The sequence below is a fragment of the Mobula birostris genome, chromosome 1 (assembly GCF_030028105.1).
Source record: "Mobula birostris isolate sMobBir1 chromosome 1, sMobBir1.hap1, whole genome shotgun sequence".
NCBI lineage: Eukaryota > Metazoa > Chordata > Chondrichthyes > Myliobatiformes > Myliobatidae > Mobula > Mobula birostris.
The window spans coordinates 54,337,422-54,359,786 of record NC_092370.1 but is presented as its reverse complement, the minus strand read 5'-3'; the positions used below and the strand labels follow the sequence as shown (position 1 = coordinate 54,359,786).

Below are 22,365 nucleotides of genomic sequence, written 5' to 3'. Positions count from 1 at the left end.
TATGAGATTCCCCCTCATTCTCCTGAACTCCAGGGAATACAGCCCAGGAGCTGCCAGATGTTTCTCTTACGGTAACCCTTTCATTCCTGGAATCATTCTTGTGAATCTTCTCTGAACCCTCTCCAGTGTCAGTATACTCTTTCTAAAATGAGGATCCCAAAACTGCACACAATACTCACAAGTGTGGTCTCACGAGTGCCTTATAGAGCCTCATCACATCCCTGCTCTTATATTGTATACCTCTAGAAATGAATGGCAACATTGCATTTGCCTTCTTCACAACCGACTCAACCTGGAGGTTAACCTTTACGGTATCTTGCACAAGGATTCCCAAGTCCCTTTTGTATCTCTGCATTTTGAATTCTCTCCCCATCTAAATAATAATAGTTTGCCTGTTTATTTCTTCCACCAAAGTGCATGACCATACACTTTCCAACATTGTATTTCATTTGCCACTTCCTTGCCCATTTCCCTAAACTACCTAACTCTCTGCAGGCTCTCTGTTTTCTCAACACTACCGCCTCCTCCACCTATCTTTGTATCATTGTCAAATTTAGCCGCAAATCCATTAATACTGTAGTCCAAATCATTGACGCACATTGTAAAAAGCAGCGGTCTCAAAACAGACTCCTGTGGACCTCCACTGGTAACTGGCAGCCAGCCAGAATAGGATCCCTTTATTCCCACTCTGTTTTCTGCAGACCAGCCAATGCTCCACCCATACTAGCAACTTCCCTGTAATTTCATGTTAACAAACAAGATTTTCATTGTTCATTCTTTTTAATTATTTGTGGGAAAACCTGTTAGTATATATGTCCTTTTACTAATGCATTCTAAGTAATGCAGACATATTTTGTTAATATATATGAATGCCAGACTAAATGAAAACAAGAAGGCTGTGGCTGCAGTGCCTATTCTTCTACCCTGGGGTATTCAAAGCCTGCAGCAATAATATATTTCAAATTTTCTAACATGTTTGGGTACCAAAAAATGATACTATTTGTGTGTGTTTGTGTATGTATAACACATACATACACACAATTATCGAGAGTGATCGTTGAATTTTTGATCAGAATACACAGCAGCTTCAATATTTTGAAGGGATGCAAAGGTCATAAATCTTCTTTCAAGATACTGACTCATTGCTCTTAATTTTCATAGGGTGACACTACACTAATTATAGTCTGAAAATTGGGCTAGAATTGACATGACTATAGGTCAATGAAAGCAGTATACTGTAATTTCCTGTTCACATGTGAAAGCAATATACCTATCTTTAGAGCCACCATCAGCTGAACTGCCTATACCCCTTCTCATCACATTGCCCAAAAATCTTAAATTTTCCCATTGAAAAGCTGCATTTTTACTCCATTATGCAAGTTATCATTTAGTGTGTTCTGAGGTGAAGAGTTATGTATTTTCTTCTACAGGATTCTCATTGCCTTGCCATCTTTTCTAAATTAAGGCAGACATAAAATAGAAGGTTGTGACATGAGGAGATCATTTGACCCACTGGATCTGATATAAATCCATTTAGAGAAGGGTGGTTGGTTATCAGTATAAGTGTTAGCCAGTTGTCAAAGTATTTCTGTGGGCAGATCTTGTCCTGTGATGGAACTGGAATGACTGCTGGGATTCAGGGCTTGCTGATCATATTGGAACTTGGGTAGTACCTGCAAGAAGAGGTATAAATGGGTGGTTGTTGGTCAGTGTGAACTTGGTGGGCTGAAGAGCGTTTCCATGATCAATCACTATGACTCTAAGTGTATATCGAGAATAAAAGGGAGCAGCAAGAATGGGTGCTATTACTTGGAGGTTCTGGGTCGTGTCAGTGGTTCCTACTTATTTATTTCTAATTTTATTAATTTTACCTGTTATTATGCTCTCCAGGAGTTTACCCATCAAGAAACATACCCATTTATGACTACCAATTAGTCTCAAAACCCGAATCTATGATAACCTAGAACCTGCATGCCCATTGCTTGAATGATCGAGGATAAATTGGCCTCAGATGCGTTACTGCAGCTAGTGCAGCTATATTCAATAAGAGGTTACACCCAGCATCAGAGCATTTAAAGTGAAGTTTGATTTATCAGTATGTAACTGCAGAAACAGACTTTGCTACCATTATTTCTGACTTCCTCTTCTCAACAGATAAAAAAAGAAACTGAATTATATACATACAATAAAAGTAAACAAATGTTACACACTCTTAGTTCCTCTGTAATGTGATTCACAAGTGAAATTCCTTACTGTTTATTTACTATTGCTTCTGTTGCCTGCTTTCTAGTTAATGAGTACTAATAGTGGGTGGCTAAGTTAACAAATTTCACGTCACATGCCGGTGATAATAAACCTGATTCTGATTCTAGCTATTTGGCTATTTAGCTAGTTAGCCAGCTGTTTAGGATGTGAGTAGTCTATTTTCATTGTGGTGAAGCCAGTAAAGTTGCATTGTGCCATGGATAGTCTTTCTTTATTTTTACAGTCCCTCGACTGCTGAATGATGTAATGCAGCAGGATTGGTAATGACCCAAGACTTGCTGTTCTATCAAAACTTTTCATAATTTTGAACATCATTATAAAAATTCCCTTTATCTTTATTGCTCAAAGGAGAATAACTTGGCTCTCCACATAAGTCACTCATTCATAGTAACTTGCTTCAAAAATTCTGTTCTTTATAACACTATTGTTTCCTTAAAGGTTGCATTTTTCTTACTGTGCAGGAGGCATGTAGGTGTAAAAACAATCCAGTAATGGGCTGGTTGGTATTTTACTAGAAAACATAAGGCAAGAAGACTCAGTTACTCACACTATTGTGCTACTGCAAACTGAATTATTTTTATAACACACAACACATTGGAATGGTCAATATAATCATCTTCACAGAGGTTGTTTGTTTTGTAGGATCCTCCTCCCTCCCTCACCCCCAAGTGAATTGTCAGTTCCTGGATTGCAGCTTTTTAAGTCATTTCAGGAAACTGTCTTAATCAATAAACATGCATCTTAGGATGCAGCATTTCTCTAAAACAGTCAGGAGAATACCTAATAATGAGATGGAAAACATCTAGCTGAATATCTCTACATTAGAAATAAGGCCATTTCTCCACTCCTCTTTTGTATATATTTCAGAATTCTGCGCTGTCCATTGGGTATTAATTCTTAGTTTCATAGGGAATCTCCCACCATATCCTAAAATCTAGGTATAGTCAAAAAGAATACAAGGTTAAGTATAAGCATGCACTAAAATGCACAGGATTATTTACCCTTCCCTCTGCACTTCACAGACACTTGTGCTACTGGCATGCAGGAACTGAATTGCATGCCAATGCAAAACATTTTAAATAACTATCAGGGAATTGTTTGTCTATCCATCCTTATATAATCACTGAAATGCTATGCTACCAGAGGAAATTTGTCATTTTGGTATTTTATTCCTTCATTCACTTGATACAGGTATACAGGTCAGGAAGATTGTTTTACTCTAGGTGGTGCACAGCACCTTTAGTGTTGTTACTGCTGGATTTATCAAAGCAGATGAACAAAATTGCAGATGTCAGAAATGAGAAGGTCTATTGTCCAACCACCACACATCAAAGTTGCTGGTGAATGCAGCAGGCCAGGCAGCATCTCTTGGAAGAGGTACAGTCGAAGTTTCCGGCCGAGATCCTTCGTCAAGACTAACTGAAGGAAGAGCTAGTAAGAGATTTGAAAGTGGGAGGGGGAGAGGGAGATCCAAAATGATAGGAGAAGACAGGAGGGGGAGGGATGGAGCCAAGAGCTGGACAGGTGATTGGCAAAAGGGATATGAGAGGATCATGGGACAGGAGGCCCAGGGAGAAGGAAAAGGGGGAGGGGGGAAAACCCAGAGGATGGGCAAGGGGTATAGTCAGAGGGACAGAGGGAGAAAAAGGAGAGAGAGAGAGAGAGAGAGAGAAAGAGAGAGAGAGAAAGAATGTGTGTATATAAATAAATAACAGATAGGGTACACGGGGGAGGTGAGGCATTAGAGGAAGTTAGAGAAGTCAATGTTCATTCCATCAGGTTGGAGTCTACCCAGACGGAATATAAGGTGTTGTTCCTCCAACCTGAGTGTGGCTTCATCTTTACAGTGGAGGAGGCCGTGGACAGACATATCAGAACGGGAATGGGATGTGGAATTAAAATGTGTGGCCACTGGGAGATCCTGCTTTCTCTGGCGGACAGAGCGTAGATGTTCAGCAAAATGATCTCTCAGTCTGCGTCGGGTCTCGCCAATATATATTGATTCGAAGAAGGAAGTCTGAGAGTCGGAGCGGGAGTGCTGAGAAAGACATTTTTGAAATTTTTGGGTTTTTTTTCTCCAACGGCGTTCAGAGAGGTGGGACTGCGCAGGCGTGTGACGTCGGGCTGTGCAGCGCGGCAGATTTAAAAGGAACAGAGCCTCATACAGCGGGCAGCGTAGTTTGCGGAGTGAGCCGGGAGCAGAGTGAAGACTTAAGGGCTTCGGCTCAACGGGCTTAGGCGGAAACGGGCGAGGCGAGGAAGGTTTGGTATTCATTTTCTGTTGTTATTTGAGGAGAGGGGCAGTATGAGTGTGAGAGCAGTTTGCTGTTCTCGGTGTCGGATGTGGGAGGCCCTGGAGTCTCCAAGCCTCCCGTACGTCTACATCTGCGCCAAGTGCATCGAGATGCAGCTCCTAAGGGACTGCGTTACGGAACTGGAGCTGCAGCTCGATGACCTTCGTCTGGTCAGGGAGAGTGAGGAGTTGATAGAGAGTTGTTACAGGCGGGTGGTCACACCGGGGCCACGGGAGGCAGACAAGTGGGTCACGGTTAGGAGGGGGAAGGGGAAGAGTCAGGTAATAGAGAGTACCCCGGTGGCTGTGCCCCTTAACAATAGGTACTCCTGTTTGAGTACTGTTGGGGGGGACAGCTTACCCGGGGGAAGCGACAGTGGCCGTGCCTCTGGCACAGAGCCTGGCCCTGTAGCTCAGAAGGGTAGGGCAAGGAAGAGGAGGGCAGTTGTGATAGGGGACTCGATAGTAAGGGGGTCAGATAGGTGATTCTGTGGACGCAGTCCAGAGACCCGGATGGTAGTTTGCCTCCCTGGTGGCAGGGTCCGGGATATTTCTGATCGTGTTCAAGATATCCTGAAGTGGGAGGGTGAGGAGCCAGAGGTCGTGGTACATATAGGTACCAATGACATAGGTAGGAAAAGGGATGAGGTCCTGAAAGGAGGATATAGGGAGCTAGGAAGGGAGTTGAGAAAAAGGACCGCAAAGGTAGTAATCTCGGGATTACTGCCTGTGCCACGCGACAGTGAGAGTAGGAATGCGATGAGGTGGAGGATAAATGCGTGGCTGAGGGATTGGAGCAGGAGGCAGGGATTCAAGTTTTTGGATCATTGGGACCTCTTTTGGCGCAGGCATGACCTGTACAAAAAGGACGGGTTACACTTGAATTCTAGGGGGACCAATATCCTGGCAGGGAGATTAGCAAGGGCTACTGAGGTGACTTTAAACTAGAATGGTTGGGGGGTGGGAATCAAATTAAAGAGGCTAGGCAAGAGGAGATTAGTTCACAACAGGGGGATGGGAACCAGTGCAGAGAGACGGAGGGGTGTAAAGTGAGGGTAGAAGCAAAAAGTAGTAAGGAGAAAAGTAAAAGTGGCAGGCCGACAAATCCAGGGCAAGCATTAAAAAGGGCCACTTTTCAACATAATTGTATAAGGGCTAAGAGAGTTGTAAAAGAGCGCCTGAAGGCTTTGTGTGTCAATGTAAGGAGCATTCGTAACAAGGTAGATGAATTGAAAGTGCAGATTGTTATTAATGATTATGATATAGTTGGGATCACAGAGACATGGCTCCAGGGTGACCAAGGATGGGAGCTCAACGTTCAGGGATATTCAATATTCAGGAGGGATAGACATGAAAGAAAAGGAGGTGGGGTGGCGTTGCTGGTTAAAGAGGAGATTAACGCAATAGAAAGGAAGGACATAAGCCGGGAAGATGTGGAATCGATATGGGTAGAGCTGCGTAACACTAAGGAGCAGAAAACGCTGGTGGGAGTTGTGTACAGGCCACCTAACAGTAGTAGTGAGGTCGGAGATGGTATTAAACAGGAAATTAGAAATGTGTGCAATAAAGGAACAGCAGTTATAATGGGTGACTTCAATCTATATGTAGATTGGGTGAACCAAATTGGTAAAGGTGCTGAGGAAGAGGATTTCTTGGAATGTATGCGGGATGGTTTTTTGAACCAACATGTCGAGGAACCAACTAGAGAGCAGTCTATTCTGGACTGGGTTTTGAGCAATGAGGAAGGGTTAATTAGCAATCTTGTCATGAGAGGCCCCTTGGGTAAGAGTGACCATAATATGGTGGAATTCTTCATTAAGATGGAGAGTGACATAGTTAATTAAGAAACAAAGAAATTAGGGATAGTATCAATTCCAAAGAAGAAGCGTACAAATTAGCCAGAAAAAGTGGCTCACCTGAGGACTGGGAGAAATTCAGAGTTCAGCAGAGGAGGACAAAGGGCTTAATTAGGAAGGGGAAAAAAGATTATGAGAGAAAACTGGCAGGGAACATAAAAACTGACTGTAAAAGCTTTTATAGATATGTAAAAAGGAAAAGACTAGTAAAGACAAATGTAGGTCCCCTACAGACAGAAACAGGTGAATTGATTATGGGGAGCAAGGACATGGCAGACCAATTGAATAATTACTTTGGTTCTGTCTTCACTAAGGAGGACATAAATAATCTTCCAGAAATAGTAGGGGACGGAGGGTCCAGTGAGATGGAGGAACTGAGGGAAATACATGTTAGTAGGGAAGTGGTGTTAGGTAAATTGAAGGAATTAAAGGCAGATAAATCCCCAGGGCCAGATGGTCTGCATCCCAGAGTGCTTAAGGAAGTAGCCCAAGAAATAGTGGATGCATTAGTGATAATTTTTCAAAACTCGTTAGATTCTGGACTAGTTCCTGAGGATTGGAGGGTGGCTAATGTAACCCCACTTTTTAAAAAAGGAGGGAGAGAGAAACCGGGGAATTATAGACCGGTTAGCCTAACGTCGGTGGTGGGGAAACTGCTGGAGTCAGTTATCAAAGATGTGATAACAGCACATTTGGAAAGCGGTGAAATGATCGGACAAAGTCAGCATGGATTTGTGAAAGGAAAATCGTGTCTGATGAATCTCATAGAATTTTTTGAGGATGTAACTATTAGAGTGGATAGGGGAGAACCAGTGGATGTGGTATATTTGGATTTTCAGAAGGCTTTTGACAAGGTCCCACACAGGAGATTAGTGTGCAAACTTAAAGCACATGGCGTTGGGGGTAAGGTATTGATGTGGATAGAGAATTGGTTAGCAGACAGGAAGCAAAGAGTGGGAATAAACGGGACCTTTTCAGAATGGCAGGCAGTGACTAGTGGGGTACCGCAAGGCTCAGTGCTGGGACCCCAGTTGTTTACAATATATATTAATGACTTGGATGAGGGAATTAAATGCAGCATCTCCAAGTTTGCGGATGACACGAAGCTGGGTGGAAGTGTTAGCTGTGAGGAGGATGCTAAGAGGATGCAGAGTGACTTGGATAGGTTGGGTGAGTGGGCAAATTCATGGCAGATGCAATTTAATGTGGATAAATGTGAAGTTATCCACTTTGGTGGCAAAAATAGGAAAACAGATTATTATCTGAATGGTGGCCGATTAGGAAAAGGGGAGGTGCAACAAGACCTGGGTGTCCTTATACACCAGTCATTGAAAGTGGGCATGCAGGTACAGCAGGCGGTGAAAAAGGCGAATGGTATGCTGGCATTTATAGTGAGAGGATTTGAGTACAGGAGCAGGGAGGTACTGCTGCAGTTGTACAAGGCCTTGGTGAGACCACACCTGGAGTATTGTGTGCAGTTTTGGTCCCCTAATCTGAGGAAAGACATCCTTGCCATAGAGGGAGTACAAAGAAGGTTCACCAGATTGATTCCTGGGATGGCAGGACTTTCATATGAAGAAAGACTGGATGAACTGGGCTTGTACTCGTTGGAATTTAGAAGATTGAGGGGGGATCTGATTGAAACGTATAAAATCCTAAAGGGATTGGACAGGCTAGATGCAGGAAGATTGCTCCCGATGTTGGGGAAGTCCAGAACGAGGGGTCACAGTTTGAGGATGAAGGGGAAGCCTTTTAGGACTGAGATGAGGAAAAACTTCTTCACACAGAGAGTGATGAATCTGTGGAATTCTCTGCCACAGGGAACAGTTGAGGCCAGTTCATTGGCTATATTTAAGAGGGAGTTAGATATGGCCCTTGTGGCTACGGGGATCAGTGGGTATGGAGGGAAGGCTGGGGCAGGGTTCTGAGTTGGATGGTCAGCCATGATCATAATAAATGGTGGTGCAGGCTCGAAGGGCCGAACGGCCTACTCCTGCACCTATTTTCTATGTTTCTATATAGAAGGCCACATTGGGAGCACCAGACGAGGTATATCACCCCAGCCAACACACAGGTGAAGTGTCGCCTCACCTGGAAAGACTGTCTGGGGTCCTGAATGGTGGTAAGGGAGGAAGTGTAAGGGCATGTGTAGCACTTGTTCTGCTTACAAGGATTAGTGCCAGGAGGGAGATAAGTGGGGGAATGAATGGACAAGGGAGTTGCGTAGGGAGCGATCCCTGTGGAAAGTGGGGGGGGGGAGGGAAAGATGTGCTTAGTGGTCGGATCCTGTTGGAGGTGACGGAAGTTACAAAGAATAATATGTTGGATCTGGAGGCTGGTGGGTTGGTAGGTGAGGACCAGGGGAACCCTATTATCCCTCCCCCTCCTGTCTTCTCTTATCATTTTGGATCTCCCTCTCCCACTTTCAAATCTCTTACTAGCTCTTCCTTCAGTTAGTCCTGACGAAGGGTCTCGGCCCGAAACGTCGACTGTACCTCTTCATAGAGATACTGCCTGGCCTGCTGTGTTCACCAGCAATTTTGATGTGTGTTGCTTGAATTTCCAGCATCTACAGAATTCCTCATGTTTAGGTCTATTGTCCATTGACTAAACAATATTCATTTCCATTTGCCACTTCTCAACCATTGAAGTTCTCTGCCTGAAAGTAATATTTACATTGCAAGGCTGTGACCCTCTCCAACAGGAAACAGTCCAACCACTTACCTTTTACACTAAATGATATTTGCATTTCTCACCAGCTCCTATCATTTGTTGTATTGCTACTAAACTGAAATGTAATTGAATGAGCCATAATACTGTAGCTCCAAGAACAGCTCAGAGGCTGGGTATCTCTTAATAAGTGAAGCATCATCTGATTCCTCAAAGTCTTTCCTCGATCTGCAAATCATGATAGAACTCAACTTATCATGAAGCAGCAGGTTAAGGTGAGTAAAGTTTGGTCAGCAAGATTACAACACTTGAGAGCCCAATGAGATTGGAACTTGGTATGCTTTTAATATGTGTGGCATACTTAGCCAATGTTTTCTTTGTCGGGCAGATGTCATTGTTAAAGCCATTATTCTTGTCAAAAGAACACAAATACATAAATGTGTAGGGAACGTGCAGACAAACCTGCTCTGCCATTCAATAGGACAGTAATGCAATGATATCCTTTTCAAAGAAAGATCAACAATCCCACATAGAACATAGAATAGTACAGCACAGTACAGGCCCTTTGGCCCACAATGTTGTGCCAAACCTTAAACCCTGCCTCCCATATAAGCCCCCACCTTAAATTCCTCCATATACCTGTCTAGTAGTCTCTTAAACTTCACTAGTGTATCTGCCTCCACCACAGACTCAGGCAGTGCATTCCACGCACCAACCGCTCTCTGAGTAAAAAAAACCTTCCTCTAATATCCCCCTTGAACTTCCCACCCCTTAACTTAAAGCCATGTCCTCATGTACTGAGCAGTGGTGCCCTGGGGAAGAGCCGCTGGCTGTCCACTATTCTTCTTAATATCTTATATACCTCTATCATGTCTCCTCTCATCCTCCTTCTCTCCAAAGAGTAAAACCCTAGCTCCCTTAATCTCTGATCATAATGCATACTCTCTAAACCAGGCAGCATCCTGGTAAATCTCCGCTCTACCCTTTCCAATGCTTCCACATCCTTCCTGTAGTAAGGCGACCAGAACTGGACACAGTACTCCAAGTGTGGCCTAACCAGAGTTTTATAGAGCTCCATCATTACCTCACAACTCTTAAACTCTATCCCTCGACTTATGAAAGCTAACACCCCATAAGCTTTCTTAACTACCCTATCCACCTGTGAGGCAACTTTCAGGGATCTATGGACATGTACCCTCAGATCCCTCTGCTCCTCCACACTACCAAGTATCCTGCCACTTACTTTGTACTCTGCCTTGGAGTTTGTCCTTCCAGAGTGTACCACCTCACACTTCTCCCGGTTGAACTCCATCTGCCATTTCTCAGCCCACTTCTGCATCCTATCAATGTCTCTCTGCAATCTTCCACAAACCTCTACACTTATCCACAACACCACCAATCTTTGTGTCATTTGTAAACTTGCCAACCTCCCCTTCTCCCCCCATATCCAGGTCATTAATAAAAATCACGAAAAGTAGAGGTCCCAGAACCGATCCTTGTGGGACACCACTAGTCACAACTCTCCAATCCGAATGTACTCCCTCCACCACGACCCTCTGCTTTTTGCAGGTAAGCTAATTCTGAATCCACCTGGCCAAAATTCCCTGGATCCCATACCTTCTGACTTTCTGAATAAGCCTACCGTGTGGAACCTTGTCAGGTTCCTTACTAAAATCCATATAGATCACATCCACTGCGCTACCCTCATCTATATGCCCTGTCACCACATCAAAGAACTCTGAGGTGGTGCCACAATCTGCCCTTCACAAAGCCATGCTGACAGTCCCTGATCAGACCATGATTCTCTAAATGCCCATAGATCCTATCTCTAAGAATCTTTTCCAACAACTTTCTCATCACAAATGTAAGGCTCACTGGTCTATAATTACCCGGACTATCCCTACTACCCAGATTACCTTTGGTAATCTAGGCTTTATTCCAAGTCTAGCTAATTGTCCGTTAAATTTATTCCCTAGACCCTCTGGCTGTGTTTAATGAGCTTTATCAGTCAAAGAATGATTTGATAATGTTGACATTTTTTTAAAATGGTGCACATCTTTGTAAGGTACTTGGTTGCTCCTGCTAAGCTTTTCACCAAGATTTTCTTGCACCTCTCATTGCAAGCAAGTGAAAAACTCAGGCAGGTTTTGCAGAAAATTCATGCAAACTGATTTCTTCCAATTGTACTGAATCTCCGAGACTTGTATTCATCATATAATTTGGTTAAGTAGAACATAAAACTGTACAACACAGGAACAGGCTCATGAAGTTGTGCCAAACTAGTTTAAGCTAATGACACCTAATTTAACTAATCCTTTCTGCCTTCACATGATTCTTTCTGCGAAATCCATGCACCAATCTAAGAGCCTCTTAAATGCCTTTATTATACCTACCTCCACCTCTACCTGGCAGCACAATTCAGACATCCTCTGGTGTCTATTTTAATAGAAAACATGCCCCACACATCTTTCAAATTTCCCCCCTCTCACCATAAATGCATACCATCTAGTATTAGATATCTTAACCCTGGGAAAAATATTAGCTCACACAATTTTATAACCTTCTGTCAAGTTTCCCCACAGCTTCAGCTGCTCCAGTCAAAACAACCCTAGTTTGTCCAACATCCCCTTATAGCATATGCACTCCGATTTAGGCAGCATCTTGGTAAACCTCTTCTGTGTTCTCTCCAAAACCGCCAGATCCTTTCTTTAATGGGTGATTGGATGCAATATCCAGATGCAGCCTAACCAGGGTTTTTATAAAGCTGCAACTGAATTTCCTGACTCTTGGAGCACAATGCCTAGACTAATAATGCTGTATGTCTTCTATACCACCCTATCATCCTGTATAGTCACTTTCTGAGAGTTGTGCACTTGTACTTCAAGGTCCCTCTGCACATCAACACTGGTAAGGGTCTTGCCATTAACTGTGTATTTCCCTCTACATTTGATCCACCAAAATACAACATACCACACTTGCCCAGATTGATCTCTATCTGCTAATTCTCTGCCACATCTGTAACTAACCTACAGTGCCTATAAAAAGTATGCCTTACTGTCTTGCACCACTAGTGATGGACCTCCAGCAAGAATAAAACATAGTGATCACTACCCTCCATCTTCTATAGCTTCTAACGGCCAATTCTGAATCCAAATGACCAAGTCACTATGGATCTCATGCATGTTGTAAAGAATGCTTACTGCAGATATCAAAAATAATTCTTTCGCACTACTGTAAAAATTTGCTATGCTTTTAAAAAATCTGTCTAGATACCTTGCACCTCAATAAAATGTCAGCTTAATGATAAAGGGTTCATACGTTCGGCAGAAATACAAACCAATAAAATGATTGTGGCTAATACTTGTTTATAGAAAAATAAGCTGAAGAGTAAGTTTTTATAAAGGTGATGGTGACTATTTGGAAGAGCTGTAAATATTGGAAACTCTCATTCTAATATAACACTCATACAATGCTGGAGAAACTCAACAGTTAGATAGCATTATGGAAAGGAATATGTCATCTTTCTGATGCTTTGGGCCGAGTCCTTCATCTGGACTGACCTGCTGAGTTCCTCCAGCATTTTGTGTGCGATACTTTGGATCTGCAGAATCTCTTGTATTTATCATTCCGAATACACTAATACAACATTTAAAAGGGTTTTGGGCAATACTTCAGTAAGAAAGGAGTAGGAGGATGCAGTCCTAATGCAGGCAAATGGGATTGGTATAAATAGGCATTATGGTTGGTGTGGACAAGATGGCCAATAATGCTGTACATTTCTTTAAGTCTTTTGTTCACTTGATACCAAGCAACTCCAGTAGATATGATTTTAAAATGCTGTATTTTCCATTATATATTTAATTTGAATATCAACATTCTCCTTTGAGTAAGAATAGGAATTGATAAAATACTTTCTAGATTAAAACAATCAGCCATCTCTTTGTTTATTCTTTCATATTTGGCAAATTACCTGTGAAACAATGCGTTATCAGTTTACTTTCCTCACTAAGATGTGGAGATTCTTTAAGTCTAGGATATTAATCATTTGAAAAAATATTAGTATCTTCATTGAACACAAAAAATGTTAATATCTTTCATTTTACTTTGAGTATAGACTGAGCCTGTAGCTATCCAAGTGGGTTCCAACCTCAGTGTAGTAAGAGTCTGTTAGAACAAAGATAAGTTCAGCAGACAATGAGTTTGCCACACTTCACCGACAACCTTGAGATTACACACAACCTCACAAGGCTACTGTCAGGACGCTAAGTTCTTTCTGTTAATGGATCTGGTTCAGTAATAGCATTTACACCACTGGTTGTTCAAATACATCAATAATATTTGGTAAAATGATACCCACCTGGGAGTCTATCTTAGGAATTACATCTTCATATAAGGGGAACCAGTTTATTTTTTAAGAGAGACTCTTTCTGCAGGCTTCTTCGAAGGAACAGACTTGGGATCAATTCTCATGTTTGGTGAGCTCTAGCCAATAATTCTAGCCTTTTTGGCAAGGATAATATAATCTTCATAGATGCTATCCCACAAACAAAAAAAAAGCCAACTCACTTTTGAATGATGATGGTGTCTGCTATATGCAACTTAATTATTGATTCTGGGTGATGTCAAAATATTGTCAGCATGTCAGCTATTTAGAAACAAAAAGAACACCTTTGTTGTTAAAAATGTATTTTAAAAAATCTGGGACTAAGCCCACTTTTTTTTAAAATCAACTTTAAACTAGCTGTAAATAGGTGACAATATTTTAGAGCATGCATCAAAGTACTCTATCAGTATTGGTATTACATTAGCCTATTTAATGCACAGTCAACATTTTCACAATCCTGCCTACTTGTCGTTGCTGCTATGACAACTATTCAGAGGGAAATCCCAGGTCCGCTACTACCTCAGTACATAATTACTTAGAGACCTGAAAGTTATTTAAAGCTTATCTTTGTCGAGCACTAAATAATTGCACATGAATTACTAAATTAAATTTATAAACATATTCCAAAAATGAAGAAAAAAATGTTCTGCAATTACTGAATGCAAATGTAAAGTGAAGAAGCTTGAATAGATTTAACATGGGCAGATCATTAAAACATTTTGCAGGTGTTTCCCTATTATCTTTTTTCTCACCCAGAGCTAGTTGTACTTTCTTGTGACTAAAATATAGAGCATCAGCATATAAGTAAGCACCATTTATTTTTCTGAAGTGGCAATTTTAACCCTACCCATTTGGCAGAATCTGGTGGGGCTGGCAATAAAATCAACCTAATTCTCAAGTGGTTATTTAACTATCATCTGTTTTCACTCTCCCTTTTTAACCAAGGAAGAGGATCAAGGGTTGCAAACTGTTATGATTTCTTTATAAAATGTTTAGATAGGAAGTTCAATTATGTAATTGTTAATTTAACATGTGCCTGTGTACAGAAGAGGCCCAAAGAATTATTTTTAAAACTTCTGCTATGGGCTAGAATATTTCTCCAGCATCAAATTGGAAAGATTTGGTCTGTGTTACCATGCACTTCTACACTTCCAATGAAGACAGCCACTAAACTTCCTCAACGCGAACTTTCCAAATGCCAGGTATGTTCTCTCGTCCCTGGTGGTGACCTATTGCTGGTCAATGTTGTGCCTCTGTCAGCTGTCACTTCTGCCTGTTTACAGTAACATCGTTCCCAACGTAAAGCAGAGAAGCTGTCCATTTTCGTTTGGATCGGTCCAACCAACATTTTTGATATGGTGAATAAATCTGCAAAATTGGTGCTCAGAGTTGTAGGACATGTGGACAAAGATGTGATAAATGGAGTAAAATTTAAAAAACAGGATGACAAAGCAACAGTGTTTTATTAAGATACAGTTTGTGTCCTAGCTGCAACCAAATAAAGGATCCTTTCGCAGCAAAGCAAGAATCAAAAAGATTTTTACAACGTAAGTAGCTCCAGTCCTCCGCTGGGAGCTCACCCTCAGGTGAGCTGAAAAGAAACAGAAATATTCAGGCATTAGGATGAATTTGAATGAGCAGGAAGATGCCATTATGCAGAAAATCCATGGATTCCTCAGTCTCCTATTCTAGCATCTGTGACTGCATTTGTGATTCATGACAAACGAACAAATAACAGAACAAACACTGAATCTATAAGAAATAGATATAAGATCAGAATCATGACAGTCCTTAAAAACATGGGAGGACAGATTATGATCTGATGTTATTAAACTCTGTCTGAAAGTTTCTAAGTGCCCAAGTGAAAAAGACGAGATGATGTTTTACAAGCTTTCTTACAAATTTATTACAAGTGATCACGATAAGAGGACCAAGTGGGAAATCAGATGAGGAACAGAACTGCAAGGCACTGAAAGCTTAAGATCATTCTCACAGACTAAGTGGAGGTGTTCACCAATTGTCATCTGATCTGTGGTTGGTATCAGTGTAGATTACTGAACTGTCACGCTGCCCTTCTCTCAGGTTTACCCAACCAGTGGGAGTGCTGCCCTTTATTTTTCCCATTCACCGATTCACAACTTACTCTGCAACTAAACAAAGTAGATTTCTTCAGAAATTGTGTGGACAGCAGAATTGTTAAAAGCAAGATTAAGTAAATCTGCACCTGTAGTTTGTATCCAAAGGCACTGTACTCCTGTGCAGTGGGTTGAATACACTGATGCAACCTCATTTTGCATCTGCCAAATACGACCACTGTTGACAGATCACCATTCAGGTAAATTTCAGATGTCACATTTCATTGTTATGTCATAACACAAAGTTAAATTGCCCACACAGAACATACAGAAAGCAAGTTATTCTTTGTATAAAGCATGATTTTTGATGAGGAACATGTGCCATCTTAGGGAACTGGGCTATACCAGCATTTTGATTTCCCATAAATGCACATGCACGGAACAACTCCCTTTAATGCCTTCAATGTGCATATGGTGGAACCACAAGAAGAATTTCCATAAGATACAGGAGCAGAATTAAGCCATTTGGCTCATCGAGTCTGCTCCGCCATTTCATCATGGCTGATCCCGGATCCCATTCAACCCTATTCACCTGCCCTCTCACCATATCCCTTGATGCTCCTACCACTCAGGAATCTATCAACTTCTGCTTTGAATATACTCCTGGACTTGGCCTCCTCTGCAGTCTGTGGCAGAGCATTCCACAGATTCACCACTCTTTGGCTAAAAAAAAATCCTCTAATTCCATTCTAAAAGGTCACCTCCTCAATTTTGAGGCTGTGCCCTCTAGTTCTGGATACTTCCACCGGAGGAAGCATCCTCTCCACATCCACCTTATCTAGTCCTTTCAACATTCAGTGGGTTTCAATGAGATTCCGACGCATTCTTCTAAATTTCAGTGAGTACAGGCCCAAAGCTTCCAAATGCTCCTCGCTTGTTAACCCCTTCATTCCCGGAATCTTCTTGCAATTCTCAGAGTTAACATTTATCAGGTTGTATTTCAGTATCTTGTTTGGCATGTGATAATTGCCAGCTTGTATTTTAACATCTTTACAACTTTTATTGCAATTTCTATTAAAACATTAATACAGGGCACATGAAGCCTCAGTTGAAGAGCTTGTCCAGAGAATGGAATCACTAGCATTCCACTTGTGATGCTGGTTAGATACTCAAGCAATTAATTATTAGAGGGAAAAGTTATCATGTGCTTCAAAATTCAAAGAATGTTTACTGTATTTATTATACTGTTACCATGTGACCCCCATTCAACTTTGAGATTAATACCTGTTGCTGTTGACTCACATCCAGACGCATTCTCTTTGCTGCATTTCTGCTCTCACTCTCACATGCTGTGGCCAATATATTCTCTGCTACTGCAGAAGTGAGGTGTGAAGGGATGGGACGAGACTAAAGAAAGAAGTGCATAAAAATGATATACTGATCTTTTTAAAAAGATAATTAAAACCAATACAGAATATTTAAGGACTACATTCCTTAAATAACAACACTCAGAAAAATCCATAGCATACCTGTTTGATTCACTACACTGCAAATCAAAAAAAAGAAAATTACAAATTCTAAAAAAAATCAGCATTTGAGAGATCACCAAAATCTATTAAAATGTTTCAGCTATTTAGATGTAGACGGAATTCAGCTTGTTTTCATGTTTCAACATCCTAAACATCATTCTTACTAAACTGCACTCCTATCTCTAAATTGGACTATAATGAAAGATATATTTTTATAATATATTAGAAGCATTCCACACTTTATAGTCGTATTTTGGGTGATACTGGTTACTACCATTTTGCTGACAGTACTTCAATAATATTAGAAATAACATAACATTCATTCTGTGTGGTTGGTTTAAAAAAAATCTAAATAACTCAATTTTTATACGCAAAAAGGAAATTGTGTGGAAATGTAAATGATTTGAGGAAAAGCTTGATGATTAAAATAATATCAAGGTGAAATGAATAGGATTGGACCTGACATCACTTGGTGAATGTTTCTCATAAACCATCACTCTCTGTGAGGCCTTTGTCATTTTCATTAGGTTTGTATTATCTGATGATCAATTGTATCAAAGATATTTCATTAAATACAATTTCATTAAATCTAACTTTTGAGATATCATTCACATTTTATTACAAAATGCTATAAAGCACTATATGTGAAGCACAAGAAACAATATTTTAACAAATAAGGGTTAAATCATTTCACACAAGGACATGAAGGCATTAGAAATATAGACAGAAAACACTAGAAATGTCTGGTCAGGTCACGTCTGCGTAAAGTGAAACAGTTAATGCTCCAGGTCGAAGACCCTTTGTCAGAACTGGGAAGGAGACAAAAGAAGCTCATAAAGCTACAGGGAGGGTGTCACTGATAGGCTAAACCAGGATGACCCGAGGGAATAATCCATAAAACAAAGTTGCCTGGTCAACAAAGAAAGAATATGGGAATTGTGAAATGCAAAATAGGAATGACAAGTCCAGTATGTCAGGGTAAGCACATCCTCCATTCCTGGGGGGTGGGGGAACAAATCAAGGTAGTCGTGGTAACTAAAGTTTTGAAAGTTATCATCACATCATTCCTTTGTTCACTCATGTTACAAGTTTCGTCAGAGGTAATTTTAATGGCAAATGAAGAAATGCTTACAGCCCTTGCCTTAATTTGAACCAATGCCTTTGATTTCTTTGCTCCATACGTGAAAATAAAAGTGGTTAGAAACTCTTTTTACAATTTTGTGCCCTCAATTAAAGAACTTAATTATATTTGATTCATGCATGTGCCACATTCTTGTCTCGAACAACATGCATGACAGAATATTGCTCTTAGGGGCACATCACACAAAATTTGAGTCAGGAATTGGCAAATCGCAAATGCAGTGGACAATTGCAAAATACAAATAATACATTGAGAAATATCACCTAGCACCAGAAGTCCCAAATTGCCAAATATCACCAACATGTACGGTGATTGATAAGTTCGTGGCCTAAGGTAGAAGGAGTCAATTTTAGAAAACCTAGCACATTTATTTTTCAACATAGTCCCCTCCTACACGTACACACTTAGTCTAGTGGTGGTAGAGCATACGGATCCCTTCTTCATAGAAGTCGGTGTCTTGGACCACCAGAAAGTGGTCCACAGCAGGGCTGATTGATAAGTTGGTGGTCTAAGGTAGAAGGAAATGAGTTATACAGCTCTTGTTACATGAATGTGCAGTTCAACTCTTCCAGTGATTATGCAGAAAGCCTGAAGTTAATAACTCATCTGCTTCTACCTTAGGCCACGAACTTATCAATCACCGCTGCTGTGGGCCACTTTCTGGAGGTCCAAGATGCCGACTTTTACAAAGAAGGGATCCGTATGCTCCACGACCGCTGGACTAAGTGTGTAAATGTAGGATGTGACTATGTTGAAAAATAAATGTGCTAGGTTTTCTAAAATTGACTCCTTCTACCTTAGGGCATGAACTTATCAATCACCCCTTGTAAAATCTATGAAATCTCACATGCTTGGATTAGGTAGCACATAAAGTTAGAGACAGAATTTTGGAGCTTGGGGAGTTACTCAAGCTCATCTAGAGCTGTATTAAAGGGTTACTGATAGTTGCAAATGATCGTCCATAAAACTAAAATGGAAAATAATATTTCATATACATGAAGAAAACAAAAAGTTAAGTAGCACAAGGATAAAAATGTTTAAAACTGAAAAAACTAATATCTTCAGAGAAGGGGACTTCACACATAGGCCCATACCATATAAGATGCATCTCCAAATATAACTAAATTTACAAACGTTTGTAAGTTTTTCTAAAATATTTATATTGCAACATTTTAAAATGAAATGCATTGATAAAAAACAAACATACATAAGTTAAGCATACATTAATGCATACAATCACCTTTGGTTCTACATATATAGCACACGTTAGAAATAACACTGCTGCATACTTAGTATTGATTCTGCATGATTTACACTTTGCAGAAATACAGACTATAACAATTTGAAATTGTTGCTCAAATTGACTTGTGTGAAATAGGAAAATACCTGAGAAAGCCACCTTCCCATTTTTGGCTTTATACAAATTGTTGTAAGCACTCCAAGTTCCTAAGTAACTTGCTGTAACTCCTTTTAGATTTTTGACAACAAATATAATAGTCCATCCTTTTCTATAATTAAAAATGTCACTAGCATTGTTATGCCAGTAAGTGGAGCTCTGTACACACTTTTAAGCAAGCATACATTGAGTTGTTTTATCTGAGCAATGAGCTGGATGATTCTATCTATTTGGTCCAATTTCAGAAAATGCACTCAAAGAAATCATCTAGAATCTCTAGCACTATACCCCACTCAGAGACAAAATTGATAGAGCAAAATTTATTTCCTCAATACGAGTGAACCCTGAGTGTTGAAAAATACTGATTGCCTTTTCAGAATTCCAAAGCAATGAAGACCACAGATACAGGATGAAGAAGAAAGGTTTGTGTGGCTCATAACATCTATGAATAAGGAAACAAAATCCTTCACAGCAGCTGGATGCATAGTCATTACACATCTGTGAGCATCACTGGAATAAGGCAAACAGGGTTGAAAAACTGTGCCATTCTCTAAGAAGTGGCCCAGTGGAAATCATAAATTTCCTTGGTGCATTAAATTAATGCACAGGCAGAATCCCGTTCACTTGAGGTATTAGCAATGCAACAGTACAGTGCAGTCAACCATACAAGTTAATGAGAAGATTGCCCTACCATCTGCTTTCATTGCTGTTCTGGTAATTCAGGGGGTACATCAGGGTTTTGCCATCCCATCAGTTTGAAACATAACGAATGTGTCAATAATCTCTTTCCATAACTGCATAATGCCAATGGCATAAAATTGTTTGCATTACCATTTTAATGATACTGTTTTTGACTGTAATTAAGGAAAGAAATGTACTATTATTTTGAGTGGGGGGGGGAGAAAGTATTTTTTAAAAAACTTCTTACAACTTCCTAATAATCAACTAACTTATTGTTTGCATCTAATACGATGAACTTTATACTAGTCAAAGTTTATGTTCATCATCTGCTTGTCTGATAGTGTTAGGATTTGGTTACCCTCCATACACTAGCCTCCAAGTATTAAGAATAAGAAAACACAATATCAGGCATTTGATGTCAACTTGTTCCAGAAATGTGCAACTTTTCAACCCAACAATGAGACAATAAGCAGAACAATTTCCCTCTTTATGAATCCTTACTTGTTATTTGGAAATTACTTTATAGATTTGTATTCATAATTAAGTAAAGGATATTTAGAATTCTTGAAAGTTATCAGTTTAGCACAAGAGCTACTTCTGATAGAGGTTTACAAAGGCATCTGTAAAAATGGGGTCCTAAGAAGTCTAATAATTGAGAAGATGTATGAATTGCTATTTATCCCACTTTCCTTCCTGCCCATATTCCTTCTCAAGTGCTGTTCATGAAGTTTGCCTTCTGCTCTCTTGACCCATGTAATTGAAACCATCCGTGGCACACTAAGTAGCTGATATTGTTAACAATCTTTAGTCAGCAACTGCCCTACCCCTACCTCTCTTTCAAATCTGTCATTAGCCCATCTGATCTGGGGGGGGGGGGGGATAAAGTTCTGCTGCCACTTTCAAAAAGGCATATGCTTATACAGCTTACAAACATGTTCTTCAGCCCATGAAGAACTTCATGTCCATACTAACACTATTTACCAGCACTTGGTCCACAGCTGTCGAGTTCTAGTCTAAATACTACTTAAAATACACACTTTCACTGCCCACTTCCACTTGGAAAGTGCCTTCATGAGTCAAATCACCCTCTAGGTGTAACTGTTCTTCCCTGGATCTTCTCTGAACTACGTAATCTTTACCCTAACCCTACACCTTTTGGATATAGATGTCACTGCAATATGTAAAAATATCTGACTACTTATCTATGCTCTTTGTAATTTTGTATAATCCTATCAGTCTCCACTTGGATCCAAGGAAAACCCAGCCTAACCAGTCCCTCCTCATAATCAAAATGTTTCATCCCTGGAAATATCCTGGCAAAACTCCTTTGTGCCATGTCTTTCCTATAATGTGATGCCTCAATTCTTAAGCAGTGGTCTAACAAAAGTTTTACAAAATTGTACATGACCTCCATTCACTTGCCTTCTATGCCCCATCTAATGAATATGCATCCTATATGCTGCTTCATAAGCTTGTCTACCTTAGCTGCCACTTTAATAGATCTATTTATTTATATTCCATAAGACATAGGAGCAAATTAGGCCATTCAGTCCATCAAGTATGCTTCACCATTCCATCATGACTGATTTATTATCCCTCTCAACCCCATTCTTCTGCCTTCCCCCTGTAACCTTTGACATCCTGACTAATCAAGAACCTATCAACCTCTTCCTTAAATACACCCAATGACCTGGCATGCCAGCTGTCTGTGGCAATGAATTCCACAGATTCACCAACCTCTCACTGAAGAAATTTTTCCTAATATCTGTCCTAAGTGGACATCAATTCTGAGGCTGTGCTGTCTGGCCTAAGACTCCCCCATGAGAGGAAACATCCTCGCTGCACTCACTCTAGGCTGTTCAATATTCAATAAGTTTCAATGAGATTTTCCCTCCCCCCCCCCCCCCCCACCACATTATTATTCTAATCTCCAGTGACGACATGCCCAGAGTCCTCAAACTTACCTTCCTGGTATCATTCCCGTAAACCTCCTCTGGACACTCCCCAATGCCAGCATTTCTTTTCTTACATAAGGGGCCAAAAAGTGCTCACCATACTCCATGTGCAGTCTGACC

The 22,365-nt window shown here is 40.5% G+C and overlaps 1 protein-coding gene across 4 annotated transcripts in view; it reads right to left on the bottom strand.

Annotated features, from left to right (window-relative positions):
* The window catches only part of LOC140198123 (nucleolar protein 4-like), a 322,379-nt gene that overhangs the window by 11,497 nt on the left and 288,517 nt on the right, over positions 1-22,365 (bottom strand). For 3 of the 4 annotated variants that reach the window (XM_072259187.1, XM_072259109.1, XM_072259269.1), the window contains one exon: positions 16,828-16,950. The exons of the other annotated variant lie outside the window; for it this stretch is intronic. In XM_072259187.1, coding sequence (XP_072115288.1) covers positions 16,828-16,950 — 123 coding nt within the window. The remainder of the gene's footprint in view (positions 1-16,827; positions 16,951-22,365) is intronic. 4 annotated transcript variants of the gene reach the window in all.